Source organism: Pyxicephalus adspersus, chromosome 1, assembly GCF_032062135.1.
Source record: "Pyxicephalus adspersus chromosome 1, UCB_Pads_2.0, whole genome shotgun sequence".
Lineage (NCBI taxonomy): Eukaryota > Metazoa > Chordata > Amphibia > Anura > Pyxicephalidae > Pyxicephalus > Pyxicephalus adspersus.
In genome coordinates this window covers 44,547,473-44,569,601 of record NC_092858.1, presented here as the reverse complement: position 1 = coordinate 44,569,601, position 22,129 = coordinate 44,547,473, and the positions used below count along the sequence as shown (strand labels likewise).

General features: G+C 37.4%; 1 protein-coding gene across 3 annotated transcripts; it reads right to left on the bottom strand.

The window, feature by feature from the left end:
• Positions 1 to 23: 23 nt before the first annotated feature.
• DDN (dendrin) lies at positions 24 to 21,801 on the bottom strand. Of its 3 annotated transcripts, none has more exons than XR_011920432.1 (5): positions 21,497 to 21,801; positions 16,209 to 16,397; positions 4,518 to 8,068; positions 4,154 to 4,304; positions 24 to 3,259 (listed from the first exon to the last, which is right to left on the bottom strand). XR_011920432.1 is itself a non-coding variant. In XM_072409331.1 (4 exons), exons 2-4 carry the CDS (start codon positions 16,394 to 16,396, stop codon positions 3,213 to 3,215), a joined length of 3,786 nt encoding a protein of 1,261 aa, XP_072265432.1. In that variant the 5' UTR covers position 16,397; positions 21,497 to 21,800; the 3' UTR covers positions 24 to 3,212. The 3 variants fall into 3 exon arrangements, 1 of the variants encoding a protein (XP_072265432.1); XR_011920433.1 differs by lacking the exon at positions 21,497 to 21,801 and adding an exon at positions 18,000 to 21,490; XM_072409331.1 differs by lacking the exon at positions 4,154 to 4,304 and having other exon boundaries at positions 21,497 to 21,800.
• Between the last annotated feature and the right edge of the window lie 328 nt (positions 21,802 to 22,129).

Genomic DNA, 22,129 nt, shown 5'->3' with positions numbered 1-22,129 from the left:
AGGACAATATACTTTTTAAGGTAAAGGCTTAATGTGATATTTATTAAACATTATATGCATGTCTTATGTATTATTATTGAGTAAATAAATGAACATACAAACAGAAACAGTTATTCAAAATTGTTATCTCCATGTTTATATTGTTAGTTAAAAATAGTACTCATTTAAGAAATATTTGTATAAAAAAAATTGCCAAACAATATGTCCACAAAATGCTGAAGTCATTCTGTGAAAGCCAAATTACTTTTTATGGATCTCCAACTGTGAGCTGCACACTTGGATCTGAATTTAATTGTTGCAGCTATACCTTCCTCGTTGAATGGTATGGTCCAAGAAGGTGAAAAGCTAAAAAAGAACTTTGTTCCTGGAATGCCTCTCCTGTTCTGCATTGTTAAATGTATACCATAAATACGCTGGAGGTGTGTGCAAACACAAAAGACACAAAGTCCTGGCCCGAATATTAATACTCTAACAATACAAAGACAACTGAATTTCTGCTTCTTTTTTTGTCCAATCTATGCCCCGTTCTCCATTTGACCGGAGTTCCTCATTACCCTTTCTCTTGTATGATAAAACTTAAATTGCTGGCATTAAAAAGGATTGTTTTTATAACTCAGCTTTTTGAGACATAAAGAGACATCTAATATTGTAATAATGTTTGGCCACAAGAACTTGCTATACCGATTATACTTTCATTACCTAGGACAAAAAAAAAACGTAGGCCATCAATAAATGTACAAAAAAAAATGAACATACACAATTCACTATAGTTATGTTCTTTTTAAAAAAAAGCATATAAAGTAGCAAAAAAAATCAAAGTCTGAGTTATATTTCTGAGAAAATGCACTATGAGGATGTGAGTCCCGTCCCTCAGAGCCCTAGGTAGGTACGTGGATAGGAAACATAGTGAACAATGCCATAAAATGATTTCCCCAAGTCTGCAATACAATAATTTAAAATGTACATTTTATTGACCCTAAATGACTATTTACATTACCAGGACATCTAAGGTTTTCCCCTTTGGAACATATAGGTAATCAGCTGTACTAGCATGGTAGACCCTTTATCCACAGTTTCTTTGTTTTAGTATATTAGGATGATTTACAGATGTTTCCAAATATAGTTCTTCAGCCTACAAAGTTTGATTCTGTTTTTGTATTGAGAACACAAGTATGTTAACATTGAATTGGCTGCTTCTGCTGCTTAATATTAGTTAAATAAGCCTTGGAATTCTTACCAGGTGGACTGGGTAGTACATGCATTTTTGTAGATCTATACATTAGAATCAATAAGTTAGGATGAGGTTTACAGGGACTGTTCTAGGCAGCTATGGCTTGGAAAGTTATGTAAGTTAAAGTTTTTGCCTATATAAATTATTCTTAAATCTTGTATTATGATACTCCACAACTAGAGGAATTTGGTCTCAGATCCTTAACATTTGCCATTTAAATTGGTCTTTTGGACTTATCTTCCACAGGTTTAATACTATTGTATGTGAAGAACCCATACCTTAGGGCAGGGGTGTCAAACTCGAATCACATAAGGGGCCAAAATCTAAAACACAGGTTAAGTCAGCACTGAACTTTTCATTAAGATACAATAGTCTTAGTAGAAGTATAGATCCTTCCTTACTCTGAGACACCATATCACACCCTATCTTCATGCATTAATCATGTTCTGAAAATAACAAGCACTGTTCAAACTTATTAATTAACCGTCTCACTTTGGTAGCTACCCGAGCACAAGGAAAAGCATCGGAAGAGGAGGCAGAGATGCTCTGACAAACAGGAAAGTGGGCAAGATTGTCCTGTTCCAGGTGGTACGTCCATAAGAGAAGTTTACGCCGGAATGCTGTGATCATATCAGACATCTACGTGATGACTGTATCCCTGCAGCCTCTGATTCTGTTAAATCATACATCATAGCATGATCACAAAGCCAGGTTGGATCTGACAGTTCAGCTTTCCTTTACTTTGCATGAAAAGAGCAATTTGTTCCCAGAGCTCAAAAAATCGCTTGAGAACTGTTCTCCTGCTCAGCCACCTTACTTCTGTGTGGTATGGCACCTTTCCATGCTCTGCACCTACCTCCTGTAAAAACAACTGATTCTGGGCACAGTCACCATGGGCCACATTATGATCTGGCTGTGGCATGAAATGTGTGACCCATTCTTCTTTCTCAAGACAAAATTTGAATTTGGAAATCTTTCAGGGCTATACCTGTATTAAAGCTATCACTGGTTATATTCCATTCATACAAAACCTGTCTATGACTGACCATATTTGGAGTTTGTTTTTCACTTTGATGATGTAATTTTTCCGAAAATATAAACTATTGCCTTACTACAAATAACAAACAACTAAGACTGGCTTGTAGGGTAAGTGACCTGTGCAGTCAAACAGCAAGCCATTGCAACCAGCTAACAATGGTCTGCAGAAAAACTTGATTGGTAATGTGTTTGTAAAGCTGCCCCTTCAGGACACACATTGATTATCACCACCATGGACAGGTAGTGGGTGGAGCAGAATAGTGTTAAAAATCTTCACGGAGAGGTGAAAAACCTAAATGCTATCACCAGAATAGAAATAGAAAATTTTCCAATGAGGACATTTTTTCCTCATATCATTGGGCTAAGAAAAGTTTTCCTTTATTTTTCAGATTTCTTTAACATAGAAATATATTTCAATACAATTCTATGAAGTAAAGGAAATTCTTTTCAATATGAAGAGGCTTTACCTATTCATTACTCTATCCACAATTAAAAAATAGAAAAAAGTTGCCTTTAGATTTGCTTTATATTATGAGTTGTAAATAAATGAGTTGTAAATAAAATAACTTTAGGTAAGTTTTTTAACTTGTCTATGAGGACTTCTATTGTCACACAATTGGTATTTACCACCACCATGATGGTATTATACTATGAATCCCTGGCTATATGTTTTCTAGCCCTCTTAGACATAATAAAGCAGATGGTATTTTGCAGATATTATCAAATTAGCAGCACAGAACTTCTTGATAATGGGTACCACTTTTTCTCTTGTACGGTAATGTATATAACAAAAAAGGATATTTGTATGCTTTAAATATCTAATTCTACAAAATTAACAGTAAAAATTGCATTCTTGTTAATAATAAAACTATTTTACATAGTTTCCATGCCCAGGATTACAGTGACCACCTTTTCAGCTTGGTCCAAGTTCTTCCAATCTGCTTTACTGGGAAGATGTTTTATCTTTTCCTTCTTCTATATCGGCTTTTTCTAAATATAAATAGAAAAGAGGATAAATTAATATTTTCATAATCTCTTTTTGTAGATCAGATAAATAAATGCAGCAACAAAGTCATAAATCCACTGACAATCTGGCTTCTTTAAAAATAAATTTCTACGTAAGGCATGGTCTTATGACAATTTGCTAGGGACAGATATTAGCTTATCACCTACTATCAAATTTGCCCCACACCCTTATTCTTTCTATGTGGTTGGATTGGATCATGGGTGAAAAAGGAGACTTGTTACAAGAACTGCTTGTTATAGCAAAACAGTTTATACAGCAGTATACTGCCTGGGGTGCTATATTGATGTGGTGCTAAATAGCTGGAAATCAAAGTTATACAGGTAGTCCCCAGGTTACATACAAAATAGGGACTGTAGGTTTGTTCTTAAGTTGAATTTGTATGTAAGTCAGAACAGGTACATTATTTTAATAAATGCAATTAGGACAGATGTTTGTCTCATCAGATGTAAAATCCTCACTGTGAGTGAATCACAAACAAAGCAAAAAAAAGTATTTGTGGAGCCTAGACATTTATTAACTTCTGGAGCAAGCTGTCCTTTGATATGCAAAAATAAACAACTGCAAAGTTTGTCTTGTTCATTAAAGAGTTACAAAAGGCTGCAAGGAGAGCTCAATCCTTAAAATCACCCACAACCTTAGCTGTGTTTAGCAAAAGCATTCTTCTGCAAGTCATGCAAACTGCCCCTCCCCCCTGTCAAGTCTCAGTCCTGGACACAGGGAGCAGGGAAGCCCAATCCTATGTAGGAGTTGTCTGTATGTTGGATGGCCTTAACCGGGGGACTACCTGTATATAATTTTGCATATTCTTAATTTATTAGAGTCTAAGATGACATATACAGGTGATGTAGGACAAGTACCATACACAGTGGTGAACTATCGCCAGTTGCTTGCATTTTGCATTATTAGGAAATGTTAGCATTTTTCACTGAACTCTATAGGTGCGGACAGTTCTTTATATTTCTGCAATATGTAATGTGCTAACATGGTTATTTTCTCTCTGGCATATCCCTGAAACACAGAATAAAATGAAAATTTAGTCTCAGTAAAATTAAAAAAGAACACATGGGTAACAAGTATCAAACTACTTTGTATTATCATTACATCTATACAATCTGCCAATATTTAAATGTCTAATAGGTAGAACTGTTGATGGTGTAGTAACTGTAAATCTAAGCAATATAAATCAAGGCACATTACTCATTGCTGAGTTTTTAAACTGACCTTCAGTGCTGGAGAAGAATTCTTGCTCAGTTTTATTCAGTTCCTGAAGAATCTCTTTGATGCAACTATTCAGGTCAAAGGCGTATTCCTTTTCATTGGAATTGTTACACTGCATTTTCCTAATCTCCCCATCCTGAAGGGCTGTAGGTGCAGATGGTGCATCCATCAAGCCTTCCACGGCCATATCTTCATTCATATTTTCGGAATGTGAAATGGGATTAGGCAAAGAATCTTCATCCCATTGTTTGTCGGCTTCACACATAATTACAGTTATTTCCGAGTCTGATGTGTCTGAGCTAGTAGTAGTCACACTTTCATCTTGTACCTGTTCCTCATGATAAACAGATTTAGTCACTGATTGGTCTATATCTTCATCTGTGTCAGAATCAGGGGCAGTGTGCCGTCTGATCCGTGACACTGCCTCTCTTAGGTCTTTGGCATAGTAATTAGGCCTTCTAGTATATGGCTTTACTTTTGGCTTTACTGGGAGTGTTGGAGGAATCTCAAAGCTGTCATGATCACTTTGCCTTCTTTGTGGCAAACATGGATAAGAAACGTCACCTGACATAGCAGGGCTGCTGTATTGTGCACAATCCCTGACAAATGTATTTCTTTTTTGCGTTTGTCCCTGGTTCTCTGGTGTAGTCTCGTCATTTAGATCCAATGGTTTATTTTCACTGTCCTCTTCAGTCAAAGATACAGCATTTTCTTTGCAAGAGCCCTGTGTTATTTTAGTATCTACTGTAGACTTAATGTCAGGTTCTTCCGTAACACACATCTCCACAATCTCGTCTGATGATGTACAGGTTTCCTCAATAAGCATTGGTGCCTGAATATCTTGCTGCTGATCAGTCAAGGCCATTTCAAGTATCACATGATCAGGAACAACACTTGGGATCTGCTGGTCCAAGTTATTTTCTTTGGCAAAGCGAAAATCTAATTCTGTCATTGGAGATGTTTTCGTATACATTTTCAGTTCTTCTACATTAACATTATTTGCCTCAGGTTTCTTTGGTTGGATTTCTGAATTCTGATTTTCAGGAATGCTTTTTGTATTCTCTGCACCTTTTGTACTGGAAAAGGGAATAATTGCTTTTGATTTCAATTCATCAGGATTTATAGTGGCATTACTATCTTCAGATTCTTGCATAATTATGTTAACATCACAATCACCAGATACTTCTGCTACTTCCTGAATCCATGGAAGCCCTTTACAATCCCACAGTATATATTCAGTTCTGTTATGTGAAAAACTATTTTTGTCCAGTAAGTTATTTTCTTTTTCATTAGATCTGAGATCTATATATACTTTATCAGACTTTGGAACTGACACATTTGCATGGCTATAATCTTGGGTTTCACTCAGAGGTTCTAAGTCACCAATAGAAAGACCTAAGATACGAACAGCTCTTGCCGTGAGGCTTGGAACCGCCCTTTTTGTGGATAATTCCTTAAAATTGTTAGTGTCAGAACATTTCTTTTCTGAGAAGGATTTCATTGTTGAAAAGGTTTTTGATCGAGGTAACTGATTTGGTATTGTCTTATTCTTTCCAGTTACTGTTGAATGTTTCTTAGTTGAAAGATCTTCTTCTTTTGGTGGTTCATCATGTAAAAATGTAACTTGCTCTGTTATTGGTGGAAAAATGTATTCTGCCTTGACCACCACACATGTTGCATCAATGACAAAAAAGCCATCATTCTCCTTCGAAGACTGAGCCTGATTTTTGTCTAGAACTTCTTTTATTGTATTGCTTCTTCTACCCAACTTATTGCTCTGTTCAGCCACAGGTTCAAAAAGATTTTGTGTCTTCTCTGGCTTCAGCTTATCTTCACCCCTCCAGCGACTGTGATCACGTCCCCTGCTTGGCAAAGTATTGATCTTTCCTTGTTCTCGCCACTTAGGTGACAATGCATCTTGCTTAAAATTGCTTTTGCTCCTAGAACTTGGAAAAGGTGTGTCCCCTGGCATGTATGTCTTCATATGGTCTTTATTCAGTGGAAGAGTATGACTATACCAGCCATACTTACTTGTATATGGTGTAGTATTTGAATTAACTTTCAGCTTTGATTCTTTACTAGATATAACTCTCAACTGTCTTTTCCACTTATCTGATTCATAATTGTCAGGTTCTATAATGTTTTTGTATATTTCTCTTGATGTTTTATCAGTGGACTGAAATATACCACTTGTGTAGCTGAAACCTAATTCGCGTGGAAGTTTTACTCCATGCAGTGGAATTGGAGGCCGATCATCAACCTGTGGCATTTGCCTTTGACTATAAGATGCTGTATTCTTTTTCTTGATTCCTTGAGGCCTGTCATGAGTTCCTTTGCCAGTTACTCTTAGTAATGTGTGCTGCTGAGTTGTATCTCTTTGTAGAGGAATGCCAACTGTCCCATAGACCATTTCATCTGTGTGTAAGCCTAGGTCGTAATATGTCTTCTGGATTGAAGGCACATTGGAAATAGCTGGAGAATTTCCCCCTTCTACAACTTCATATATATGATCAAGATAGTCATTAGAAGTAGATCCTACCCATGTGCTACAAGCTCTTGGAAGTTTTCGGTCCTGCATAACATTATGATATGTGGCGTTACCTTTAAGTTTTCTCTCCACCTCTCCTCTGTTATCTCTCACATTGCTATGTAGCAAATTTATTCTAGGACCTTTCCATTCATTTACACTAAACCTTGGCAATTTTTCTCTACTTTCTTGGAAGTCCTCTCTTTCATTTAGCATAATGGAGTCATTTGTTTGCTCCTGGTTAAGTCTTTGAATACTGGTTTGGTTATCTTTGCTCAAAGGAATAGTACGATGAGGGTAAATATAAGAGGGTGGGGGAACATAAGGTGGAGGTACCTTTCTCTTCCTTACTTGTGGTACGTTCTCCTTTAATCCATCCAACTTGTGAACCCTATAATTCATAGAGTAAGTTTGATCATTGTGGCCCTCATTAGCTTTCTCTTGTGGTGCCTCCATATTGACTACGTCATTTGCCAAGAATTTTGAATGTTTTACAAACTTGGACCACCAAGTTTTCTTTTCATGAGCTGCAGCTTCAGTGGGTATCACTGGTGATTTTGTTTTTTCTGTTGCAGGCAGATTTAGTGTATTTTTTTGTGATAACATTTGATTTTGCACTGCCTTCGGAGGGTAAGGTAAAGGTTCCCATTCATCATATTTTCCTGATTTTACCCTATTCTCTAGCCTAATTTCAGGTTGCCATTCTCCATAAACAGAATCCATTTTCATATGCTTCTCTTTTTTCTTGTCTTTATTTGCAGGCGAAAGATTTCCCATTTCTAAATCTCTAGACAGTTTGTGTCCTCTTCTTTCACGCTCTAAAACGTTTCTTGTAGTTATGTCCAAGTCATACCAAAATCTGTCTCTTATTCTAGGATCAGCATTTTGTTCTAATCGTCCCACTGAGGCCCCCTTAGTTCCTAGTGGAAGGAATTGTTCCCAGTTTGTGGAATCTTGCAGGACTGCACTCTGTGGCATTCTAGATGGTGACCATTGTCTGTATGTCAACTGATTGTTCCCTGGCCCTCTGTTAACATTCAAGAGATATAAAAATGAGGTTAGTATCATGTTAGTATCAGGTTAGTATCAGGTTAGCATCATGTAACAAAAAATAATCCTGTAGTAGACATATAAAATGTTCTTTAGTCTTTAAATAAAGTATAACTAACGGCTCCAGAAGAATAACAGTTAAATCTTCCTTCATCTTTCCTGATTGACACAAATCAAGGAGGATTTGTGCTTTCCCCAGGCACTGCAGTCTACGGTGGGATGATTGTGGCACAAGAGCCTATGTTTAATAGTTTTTAAGATTAGGAACAAAGATTATACAAATAGAAACATTTTTCAGTTTATACAGTGAATGTTTTAGTTTAAAAAGAATAATAGAGACACTGATATTAGTTTGAACAGTGTAATATTCCCTTTTCTTAACTTTCTGTAAAGGGATAACACAAATATGAGAATTTTTTCATGTTTTGATTTGGAAAAAAATGTGCAGTGTTCCCAATGGATTTGTGTGTATGGGAATAAAAGCTATTATAAGGGTTTTGAGCATTGTTTACATTTTAAAACACATTGCTATTATTCTGAACACAGCTGTATGTGTCTTTATTGTTTTTTTTAATGATGTTCCATTCTTGGTATTCTCCAATGCAAGGTTAAGGCTGGTTGTTTACCAGGATCAGGCTAATTTAGAGATCACATCTGACAATCATATTATTTGCTGTTACTCCATAGACCCCCCCTTTTTGGCAACCCTTTGTGGGCCTGTTACAGCTGATTGTTTAATACCTAACGGGAGGCAGACTGAATGGGCCTAATTTAATAAAGATCTACAAGGCTGGAGAGGATATGTCCCTACTCAGGACTTTCCTTTACATCTATATTCACTGTCATTGATTATTTATCATGTATACAAAATGAGAGTGGGGCTTTATGTATATAATTTCAATATATATTTCATGTGCAAACATTACTGGGAATCAACCATGTTGCCCACAGCGCCTATGGATTAAGCATTTTTTTCCCACACTATATAAGCAGAGGGGCCTTCCTGGTTCTACCATGGTTTGGACAGGACTCGTTTTCCAAACCTAGTGACTATCACATTCTTTTTAAACCATTCTTATACATGTACAGTAATTATTTGAAATCTTTTCTAAATGCATTTATGGTTGTATTACTCTCTGCCTGTGTAGCAGTGTTATTTTAGGCTGTGTTGTGCTATGCGTGCTTAAAAGAAACCTCTATAGGCTGTTATGTTGATTTAAAACTTTAACACGTTTGGAGACACTGACAAGGACATGTATGCTGTTCAACACTTCTAATGTAAAATGATTCATGATGTATAATGAGCCACCCTGTGCTGTAGAAAGCTGAGACTACAATTGTAAATACTCACATATAGGATACACAATGCAAAGAATCATGGGACATGTAGTTTTCTTATAAGCAGGGTGTAGACATATTAGTTGCCCTCTGGTGTTCATCTAGAAATACAGGTAGTCCCCGGCTTACATACGAGATAGGGACTGTAGGTTTGTTCTTAAGTTGAATTTGTATGTAAGTTGGAACAGGTACATTATTTTAATAAAAACAATTAAGGCAGATATTTGTCTCAACAAATTAAAAGGCAGCATGGTGCCAGTTACTGTATAAAATGCTCACTGTGAGTTAACCACAAACAAAGCCAAATATATATATATATTTATGGAGCCCAGACATTCATTAACTTCTGCAGCAAGCTGTGCTTTAATATGCAAAAAGAAACAACTGCAGAGTTTGTCTTGATCATTAAAGAGTTACAAGAGGCTGCATAAAGAGCTCACCCCCCTAAGGCTGGGTCTACATGAACGATTTTAAAAAGCATATAAACGTTCCTACCACGTTTATATGCGTTTTTATGCACTTTTACAAGCGATTTAAAGCTTAACTTTAAAACGCTAAAAAACTTTTATAAATGTTTGCCTATGACGCGTTTTACTGCGAATAGCCGCGATTTTACATAAGCGTTTATAAAAGTTTTACTTTTAACCCTTTCAGGGATTGTGAAAAGGGGTACATAAAACCCCTTACTCATTCCCTGAAAGGGTTAAAATGTAAAGTAAAGTAAAGTAATTGGACAAGGCTTTAATGGTAAATTATTTTATTAAATGTGTGTGTTTGTGTAATTAAACTTTTTCTTTTTTTACAGGTTATCTCAATGACAGGATGATTTCCAGGGCTGCAATCATGACATGAGCAAAGGCCTGGAAATCCTCCTGACAGTGAGAGATTGCAGGGCACTAGGGGTTAAATGAGGACAAGCCTCTCCATTCACCCCTAGTGCTCTGTGATTGGCTGAGGTTTTACGATTCTCAGCCATTCAGCACTGGACATGAATGGGGAGACTTGTGCCCATTCATCTCTAGTGCTCTATGATTGGCTGAGAAATAGGAAACCCTGATGACAGCTCAAGCATCATCAGGATTTCCCTTTCCTTACCCAATCAGGGAGCAGAGCAGTCAGCGGAGCTCTGCTATGCTGACAGCTCCACTCCCCTGATCGCTCCCGCAGCCCTAGAGGAGCTGTAGTATGTGTTACAGATACAGAACATGTCACAGCTCCTCTGGGGCTGCGGGAGTAATCAGGGGAATGGAGCTGTCAGCATAGCAGAGCTCTGCTGACTGCTCTGCTCCCTGATTGGCTAAGGAAAGGGAAACCCTGATGATGCTTGAGCTGTCATCAGGGTTTCCTATTTCTCAGCCAATCACCCAGCACTAGAGATGAATGGGCACAAGTCTCCCCATTCATGAGAAATGTAAAACCTTAGCCAATCACAGAGCACTAGGGGTGAATGGAGAGGCTTGTCCTCATTTAACTCCTAGTGCCCTGCGATCCCTAACTGTCAGGAGGATTTCCAGGGGTGTGCTCATTGCAACCCTGGGAATCCTCCTGTCATTGAGATAACCTGTAAAAAAAAAAATTAATTTTGTGAATGTTTTTGATTTAATAAAATAATTTGACATTAAAGCCTTGTTCTATTTTTTACACATATTTTAACCCTTTCAGGGAATGAGTAAGCGGTTTTATGTACCCCTGTACTCATTCCCCAGGGTGGGGTGGTGGAGATCTGGGAGTCTCCTTATTAAAGGGGGCTTCCAGAGTCCAAAGTCCTGCTAAAATTGTTTATAAAAGCCCCCATTGTTTTCAATAAAGCTTTCATAAAAGCTTAAAAACGCTTGAAAAGCCTCCATTGAGTTCAATGGAAGCGGTTTCAAGCGTTTTCATGCGTTTTCTTGCGTTTATCCAGCGTTTTAATTTTTTAAATGTTGCAAGCAACGTTTAAGATAACGCTCAAAAACGTGCCTGAAGGAAACGTCCTGGTGTAGATTAGCCCATTGGAATGCATCGGGACTTCAAACATGGGCTTTAAAAAACCTCAGGTTAAACGCTGGGGAAACAGTCTGTGTAGACTAAGCCTAAGATCTCTCACAACCTGAGCTGTGTTTAGCAAATTGCCCCCCTACCCCCTTCAGGCTTGGTTCTGCACACAGTGAGCAGGGAAGCTATCTATGGTAGGAGGAAGCAGGAAGTATCCAGGAGGTGTCCCTATGTTGGTTGTCCTGAACCCGGGGATTACCTGTATATACATCTCACATTTAATTGTGTGTTTGTTGATATTTTTCTTTTTAAAGTCTTAATCTGCCGACTGTGACTTCCTACGTTTTTTTTTTTTGCTATACTATGTTGAGTCATATTACACTGCAGGCCAGACAACCAGCATTTTAAAAAGGAAGTCAACAGTAAACACCTTTTTTTTTTCTCTCACTATAGATTACCTTTAAAGTGTCCTCCAAACAAAATCCACCAATTTAGTTTGCCCCCCTCCTCCTTCCTAAAATGCCACATTAAACATTGAAAATCCATGGGGAGAAAAATGTATTTCATATACTCTTCCTTACTATTAGTAGTGCAGGCGGTGACATCACCATCCTTAAAGCAACATTACATAAATGCTAAGTACTACAAATCTCGCAGGAAGGAGATGGGCATTACATTCTGCGGATTTTGCCACAAGATGGAGATATCACCCTCATCTAAGTGCAGAAGGTAAAAACTGGGAAAAGTTAAATAGGCTCCTAGATTGTAAACTTTTCGGGGGCAGGGTCCTCGCCTCCTCCTGTATAACTGTCTGTATTAGTCTGTCATTTGCAACCCCTGTTTAATGTACAGTGCTGCGTAATATGTTGGTGCTATATAAATCCAGTTTGATAATAATAATAATAATCATATCTAAATATGTTCCTTTACTTCCATGCATTACTGTTGATCTCCATGTAACATGCACTTGATGATACATGTTGATACCTGCACCACAGGTGCAGCCTGTAACATGACTAAAAAGTGCAAATGTGAAAAGGGTCTTTTGGGTGTAAAGAAACAATTTTTCTAATATAAAATATATTTGTCGATGCAGGAATTCTTGCAGGTAGATAAACTGCTAAAATGATTTGGATTCAAGTTTTTCTAAATATCTAAAAAGTAAAAATAAATATAGATATTGGAAGGGAAATAAATGTGCTCCTCAAAACATAAGTATTAGTGGTAAGAATATAAAAAAAGTTTATAAAACAAGGCTAATAGTATACATGACAGCTTCTGCAGTGCTTTAAAATGTCATTTGTTGTGTTCTGACCCCATGAGCAAATTTATTACAGTTAATTAAAAGTTACTTTTAGTGCAGTTTTAGAGTATACAAGCCAGCACCCGCAAAGGAACATTTGACAGTCAGTGGAATCTTACCTGGTCTGCTGCTTCTTCCATAGGATAGTGATACATTTTCTGCATTTTCAGGCTGCCTAGCTATCAGTCCTCCACCCAGGAGGAAACACATTCAGATCTTTACATCAAAGGGCACCAACAAATGAAACCTTCCATTGTCATATTTAAAATGATATAAGCAAACTAGCAATAAAACATCTACATCTAAAACATAGCAATAAAACACCACTACACGCACCCATAGCGATATGCTAAGACTCATAATGCTAAACTACTCCCGGCTGCTTAATGTAATAATTAAAAGACGTGATAGACAATCAATGTCATATACAGTAGGCAGTGAGTAAACAAAACTGCATTGGGGTCCTGGATTCTAACCCAGCACAGACCCTGTTTGCAAAGTTTGCATATTTGCACAGGTTAATTTAGGTGCTCAGGTTTCTTTCTTACAATCTGAAAATATATTGGTTGGAGAATTGCCTAAACATGGCTTTAGAGAGTAAAAGGGCTTCATAAGTACAAGTATCATTGTTACATAGCCAAATGTTAAAATATATGTAAACCCAATAATAAAAATCGTGTAAAAGCTTTACCATGATAAAGTCATTTTAGAAAACATTTAAAATAATTTTTCAAGGCACAGCTTCCACAGTTTAGGTCTTTGTTGCTTTGGATGCTATTTGCCAGACTCTCATGTTGACTCTCTTCCTTCAATATCATGAAGAATTGACCTTATAAAAGCAGGCAAATAAATAATTACCAATGTGCTTCAACTTCTTCATCTAAATTCCAGACATCTTGCAAGTTCCTGACCCTTAGATCCCAGGGATCTATATAATCCCTTGTACAGTTTCTAAACTAATATTGTAACTTCCTAATATCTTTTAAAATAAATGACCCGTCACATTGTTTAGAGTATTTTTTCACAAATAACATTTTATAGAGTACATAAAGAAAAAGTAGACATTAAATATAAAAAGGGAAAACTGTATTAAAAAAACTGCAGTAAATTTGACATCATGATGTTCACTTAACATTGCTTGTTTTTCCTTGTGTGGGTGTTGAAGTGTCACTTGAAGAATGTCACCTAATTCTAGGGAGGTATTGCTATTCAACAATTTTTTTTAGAAACAATGCATGCTCAGTACTGGGCACAGTTGTTCCAGATTTCTTATGATGAATATTGACTAAATGTGTGGATGGAACTGTTTTAATAATGTTTTCCTGTAGATTTCTCAGTTTTTCAAACCCTCTGAGGATGACATACCATACTGTATGTAAATGTTGTACATAGGTAATATCAGGTGCAAATAATGCATAATATATGACCAGACTCAGTACTATATTTATTATATATTAGTATACTATACTCTGTTCTCCCTAGCCCCTTTTAGCTGGGTGCACCACCAGCACATTTCAGTAACCACCTGGCTGTATTTGGATGGTTACTGAAGAGTTGGGTCACAATACAGGGGCTGCCATCCACCTGCAATTTCTTCCCATCCTGATTAAAAAATGTCTGGGTTAAACACTGAATGACAGATTACTATGTTGCTTATATAGCTGGTTATTTCCTCAATATCTGTATTCCATTAGTCAGTCTCTGACTTGGCTCATTCATGTAGTGCCACCATGATCTATGTTTTATAAAGAAAACCAAACTGATCACATCTGTCTCACTGAGTTCTATAAGAGCTTACAATTTAATTACTTTACTATAGGCATACACAAACACACACATGCACTGAAAGCTGATGACTCTTAAAAAGAAACAGATAGCAAATGAATAGGACAAGAAACATGAGATATAAATCACTGATGTGGTAATGCTGCATTCATACTCCTAATCAGACAGGAAAGGTAAGAGACGTGCTTTTCCTCCTCTATATCTCCCATCAAGTCCATTATAATGGACACCATTAGAGGCCAAGTATCAAGTAAATATTTTTAATTTGTATTTAGTCTAAGGAGTATAAGCAAATCTATTTTTTGCTTGCATTTTGTTTTTTGTTTTTTTGCATTTTTGTACCTTTCTGCACAATATTAAAAGGTTCAACCCTTAAAGAAGCATATACTGTAACACCTAACCTGCACCTTCCCTACTACAATTAAAAGTGGCTTATTGAAATAACCCTAAAGTATATTGTAGCTATGTATAGATAGCTAAAAATCATTGTATTTTGTTTTAGTTGTGTTGGAAAGATGTAGAAGCCCTGTCAAGTTTTAATTGCCATCTGAATTGCCATTGGGGAGATTGACTTTATTTGTCCAAGGGACTATTGACACCAAGATAATGATATCACTAATGGAGGGAAATCCGAAATTGTACAATTGTCATCAGAACAATAGTTGAGGTTAAAGGTGCGTACACACTTCCAATTTTTATCGTTCAAAACGAACGACGAACGATCGATTGGGCAAAAAATTGCTCGTAAAAAAGTAACCAACGACGCCGACGAACGAGGAAAGTCGTTGGAAACGAACGACCGGACCGGCGGATCGGATTGGACGACGATCGTTGAACATCGTTCGTGTGTACGGTCGTTCGTTGATCGTCCATGGGCTGAGCATGCGTAATGAACGAACGTTCGTTCACTTTCCTGTCGTGCACATAGTTCCACTATCGCTCAAATGATCGTATCTATTGTGTGTACAATATCTACGAACGATCGTGTCGTTATCTCTATGTGCAGGATCGGTGCTATACGATCGTTCGTAGATATCGTGCAGGATCGTTCGTCGTTCGTTTTCCAACGATAATAATTGGAAGTGTGTACGTAGCTTAAATCTTAAAAATGTTGAGATGCCTAAAAGGGAAATTACCCTCAGGTTTGTGAAATTTTCTCTCTTGTTGAGTTTCTGGATTAGTAAGTGAAGTGATATCTTCCCAATGGGACACAGACAGCAAAAAATAATCTGGAAAAAGGAAACCGAACCTTTACTTATAAAAAGAAAACTTTATCTTTATGTACACTTTAATAATTTAGGCACTCCAAGAACCTGTGTAAGAGGTTTCTTAAATTGGCTTACTGTTTAGCATCAGAAACCAATAAACTCTGGCAAAATAATAAAAGAGAAAATGTACACAATGGGAATGCACGCTTATACAGGTAATGTTTGTTTATGAGCCAATATGTAGTGATTGATTGTGATTCCGAAAATTTAGGTCAGTTAGAGAAATATTTGCATTTATTTGTTGTCATACATTTCTGGTTAGGTTTATTTAGTAGAAAAATTGTAGCTAACAAGCCACTGGACCTCATTCCCAAAGCTATATTACAGGAATAATGTTGATCACAATTGATCTGATTTACCTGAAAAGAAAAGCCATGAAAATCAGTATCTTTATCCTGGTGTGCACAGATTTGTGCATTGAGCCTGCAGTAACTCCTAAAGAGCCTCACCTGCCAGGAATGGTGCCATATTTCCCTCTGCTATAGGCAGGCCTCCTGGCCATGTCTGGGATTTCTCTGTATGCATCATTGTTCCTTCCAGGTAAAGTGCTATATTGTAGATGATTGCCTGTCTGCCTTCTGGGGTTTGTGCTATAAACCCAGGAACCATCAACGTCCATCCACCTGCGACTGTCCATACTAGGAAAATGTTAAGAAACATACATAGTAAGTGTATAAAGAGAGGAAAACTATGGGGCATATTTATAAATGTTTTTGTACCAACGGTTGCATTGTTGACTCAGAGGTTAGCACTCTGGCCTTCACAGCCCTAAGATCCCAAGTTCAAATCTTGACCATGACACTATCTGCATTGAGTTTGTATGCTCTACCTGTGTTTGTGTTGGTTTCCTCCCACATCCCAAAAAGATGCAGTGAGGTTAATTGCCTTCCCCCCAAAAATTGACTGTGTTATTGACATATGTCTTTGGAAGGGACATTAGATTTTGAGGGACAATGAGAGGACTTTGTAAAGTGCTGTGTAATATGTCAGCGCTATAAAAAAAATACATTCATATTTGTGCAGAAAAACAAGACTTTTTAGGCATAAAGTAAAATTAAACAATTATTATTTTAATAGTAAATTATTTTTAAAACCACAAAACAACTTTGTACAATTGCATATACATCATAAACAATGTCACAATATACATCACAGATTCTTTTTCAAGGTGTTGAACATGAATCTCTTTCTAACATGTGGACTCTTAGTAGTTCTATTTTTACTGAAGCGTTGAATGAATGATGCATCAAAATATAGAGACTACTGTAAACAACACTGATAACAAAAACTGATAGAATACTTTTTCCTATTTCTACAAGCGGATCCACAGCAAGAAATGGAGAAATGATAAGAGTAGAAGGGCAGAAGCAGCAGGTGTATTTAAGGAGCAGCCAATTGATTCAAGATGAAACAGAAAAAAGAAAAATCCAGTAGGAAATGTACGGTTTGCTGAACAGTACCGTGCAGCATGCAGGACACCATTTAGGACAACTAGCAATCTTGGAAGGAAGCTAAAAATGACAATCTGGCTTCCCTTAACATGGAAAGCAAAGGGCATACGCATGACTCCCTAAAAAAATTGTGGAGCCGAGATTACTGAGGGAGGTGTTCATTTTTAAGGTATACAGTGCATAATTTAGGCAGGAACAGCAATATTAAAAAAAAAATCCTAATGATTGCATACACATTTAATACAATAAAACAAAAATATTATAACATATACCGCATGAAAATGTGGTTGTGGAAACAGTAATGATTGTGACTGGGGTACCAAGATTGTACATGATACTAAGCACATCTTGAAAAGCAAACTTTTGTATCAAAGTAATGAATGTTTATTCCAATTACTTACCTGGATGAAAAAACATCTTTTCATAACAAGGACAGTTGTTAGCCAGACATGAAATGCAATGAATTTTCAGAGCAGGAAGCACTCTCTGCTTCTTCTATAACATATTTTTGTTCCTAAATTCTCAAATTCAATCTCATTAAAGGCAGTGAACCTTCGATAACTAGAACCTTTGCTGCTAGAACTTATGAAACATGGAAAACAGCTCTGTAACATTACATGCTATTCACTCACCTGCTGATAGTGAGGGAGCTGGAGATGTTCATTTAATTAATATCATATACCAAGAAACGAGCACCAGGTTACACACAGCTACCCAGTGACCTATCAGTATTCAAATAATACATTTATAAAAATGCATATACATAATACACATGAGCTATTTACTCACCTCAGTTGGGACACATCCTAGAATGATAAAGCTGCTCACACGGTGTCAGTAATATTCACTGAGGTTACACTTGAACTTCTATCCTCCTCCATGCTAAGGAATCCTAATAACTGCTGTGATGTGTGGAGGCAAACAACCTAAACAAGGCTTTTATTACTTGGGTAAAAGCAGCAGAACCCCCACACTAGAATAACATGATCACTTTCTAACAAAAATTGTCATTTGGAAGTTACCAGCACTAAAGAAGATAGAAGATAAAATGCGAATAATCTTCATTCAATTGTGTACCCCTCATCAGTGGATAAGTAATAGTAAAGCAACAGCAGTAATAATTAGCATATACCTTTTTTGTGTTTGTTTTGGGGTTTTTTTGGACAATGCAGCCACAGCTTCAGGAGGTGACTCAGATACACGGAAATCCTAAAGAGCTTGAAATAAGTCTAAAGCTGCATACACACTTGCAATAATTATTGTTGGAAACGAACAACTAACGACCGATACTCCGATAATCGTTAACAAAAAAGTGCACAATGACGCTGACGAACGAGCATTGTCACTGGAAACAAATGACCATCCCGGACGATCTGATTGAGCGGCGACCGTTCGCAATCTATTGTGTGTACGGTCGTTCAGTGATCGTGCATAATTGTGTAAATGAACGTTAGTCGTTCATTTTCTAACGATAATTATTGCAAGTGTGTATGCAGCCTAGGAGTAGCTCATATCAGAGTAGACCATATCTTCTGCTTGTTCATTTAAACAGACAGTAATCAGATGCAGCCAGTAAGGATTCCAACTAGCTGCTATAGGTCAATGTAATCAAGATGAAGAAATCCTAAGGCCATAGATAACAAACAGGTATGAGAAAAAATAGTGCATCCTCTTTCAGTTCCAGGGTTTTGCATATCAGGAACTAGGAAAATAGGAAAAAATCCTCTGGTCTTTAGCAGTTCCTCAAATTAGGTAAAGACATCCTCAGATGAACAACAATACGTAACATTTTACACCGTGCTTCTTTAACAGATACTAAGTAATAATGCAGAAGCCGGAAGTGTAAAATTAGGTACACCCTTACTACCATAATAAGAGATAAGAGGGTAAGTAGCAGCCAAGTGCCGCTAAGCAAATGCACTGATCATCAAAAACCTCAATGAACTGAAACAATGTTGTAAAGCAGAGTAGGACAAACTTCTTCCACGATGATGTGAGGCTGATCAGGTCAAACAGAAAACTATTGCTTCAAACCGTTCCTACATAGGGTATACTTTGTTTTTACACATGGATTCTCCATTTTTGCCTCATTTCTGGTAAATAAATGTTGACATAGTGGAATCAATTCTGTTGTTTTTTTTACTTGAGGTAAATTTAAATAATTGTAGATCCTGATAAAGAACATTTTTTTATAAAATGTTGTCCTGATATGTAACATCTAAGCATTGAAAGAGGGTGTACTTTCTTTTTCTTATGACTGTATATCAAACACAAATCGTTAAAGTGGTGCAAGAGCAGGGTGGGAAGGATTCCTAATTCCAGGCCCAGCATCTTCCTAAGGGCCAGAAGCCTATTTAGCACACCCTGTGCTAACCAGTAGGTGCTGTAGGTTGGTCTGGCTGTGGGTCAGTCTGTCTGTTGCAAAGAGGAAACACTTGTTTATGCTAGCCAGAAGGCTGAACATTTTGTTTATGGACTTTTTTTTATTATCATTGATACCAACATGTGTGAGGGACGGTTGTTTACTTTTACAGAAAGGGAAAGAGCCCTAAAGTGAAGATGATATGTGGTGTTGCCATCCTACCGGTTGACACTGATCCCTCTAAATGGGTAAAAACGATGTCCTGACAATTACACAATTCTGTCACACTTTATATCTAGTCATTGTAACACCACTATTTCTTGATTCGCATTTGCAGATTCACCTCTCCACGTTCAGCCTGCTCACTGAAAAAGAAATCAGTAAGGTAATATTACTAGTTAAATTGTATTTACACATTTTTTAACTTGTTATTGCTGTGTCTAGAGCAGGGGTGTCCAAACTTTTTGCAAAGAGGGCCAGATTTGGTGAGGTGAAAATTGGTGGGGGCCAACCACTAACCAGGGTTGCAGTGGGTGTGGTCTGCGTGGGTCCTGCACAGCACACGCCCACCAGGGTGACGTGAGGGAAGTCCGGTGTCAGTGCAGCGTGCAGAGCCCGTTCTTGCAATCAGGGTGAGCTTGGTCCGTGCAGGTTCTGCATAGCACATGCCCACTATAATGACATAGAGGATTCACTGTGATAACAGAGGCTGCGGGCCAGTGGAAATCTGAACACGGGCCGCAACTGGCCCCCGGACTTTGGACATGCCTGGTCTAGAGGATGATTCACCCTTACTATTGGTTTGGTGACCATTGACCCATTATAAAAAAAATCTTGGGAAACTCCAAATTTTAGAGGGAAATTGACCAATGGGTATACCGATTCCATAGCAGAAGAGGTTTTCTTTTTTTTTTTCGGGGACAATCAGTGAAGGGAACTCAGTGACAGGGAGATTACCAATTCCCTACAAAAGCTTTAAAAAAGTTCTGGCTTTACTTTAAATGTCCAATGAGCAGGCCACTTTTTTTACTAAATTAGAAATCAAGTTTGTTATAAATTAAATCACATTTATATGTCTATTACATAGACAACTTTTATTCAGAACTATTTAAATTCATAAGATACCAGTCAACGTCACAAAGGGAAAACATAACACTGAGTAATATGAGGTTAGATTAGATACTTTAATATTTTGGATGATTGGAGAAAAAGTACTGCCCCCCTACAATCTAATGCAGTGTTTCCCTACATATTTTACCATGGGGGGGACCCTTGAAATAACTTTCAGGTCTTCGGGGGAACCCCTGATATAATTACTATAGCCACAGCTCAGTACATTAGTGTGATGATCGGTAGGAACAATGCCTCCTACATTACTATCCAGTGGGAAAAATATCATCCTTACAGATAGCCAAAAAATTATTAGTATCTATTAATCTCACACAAAATGCTCAAAGAAACCCCTAGCAACCTCTGGAGGAACCCTGGATGAGAAAATATAAATATTTAGAAATATAAGTCTGCCTGACACCCATATTTCCATCCAGCAGATGACCCCTCTTTGCCTGTAAATACGTTAATCCACACTTGCACATGGGGTTGATTTGTAACCCCTCTAAATCCATCTTCAGTGAAGCTTGCAGTAATTAAAAGGTATATTTTTTTTTTCAAAGCAAATACTGGTTTTGTTTTCTGAATTCATATATAACAATCTCTCACACACAATGGTAAATACATATTACGTATTACAAACATTGATGAGGAATTTGAAAATGATCTCTAAGCTATGTAGGTTTAGGGTATTTTCCTAGCTTTTTCTTTACATCTGTTTGTACTGTGTAAATAATGTAGAGCAACTTTTAGAGAACTGGAAAACAATTTTATGATGCAGGATTAGCAGCAAATACTTAAAATTCACACTCACCTGTGAACTGGATTAAGCTTCTTACAACACACGACCCCAATATTGAACTATCCTCATAACTCTCCTCTGTTCTGCGTCCTATTTTGGGGAATGTCACTTGGGTGCTGCTGCTCAGCAAAAGACACTGTGCATTTTTTTCAAAATGTACGGAGCTGAATAAACAGGGATTTACCAGCACAAGAGGTGCCCATAGTCAGCAGATTTCAGCTGGCCTGTACTCCAGCACAACAGAGAAAACAACTCTCCAACAGATACAATAAAACTGAATAGAAATTAGGCTTGGTGCTGGAATTTATTGCACTTTACATAATGATTACTCTACATGGTAGCTACAACTCCACATATGGGTAGCAATGGCTCTATTTTTGGTTGTCTCTTAGCTGGTCTCCACAGGTTTATAAAGTAAAGAAATTGTTGGCACATGATGTTTGTAATGAACTTCTTGGAGGTTATGGCAGGGGACCATGTCCTTTTGTGTCAGCAGCAACCATGTATTCACCTGTTTTAGCAAGGTCAGCATTTGGGACCAGATGCAGTGTACAGATCATAAGGTGTACAAAATAGACACAAAGTAAAAACACAACAGTTGCACAGATAAAACATACTGGAGGTGACTTACAAAGACTGGCACTT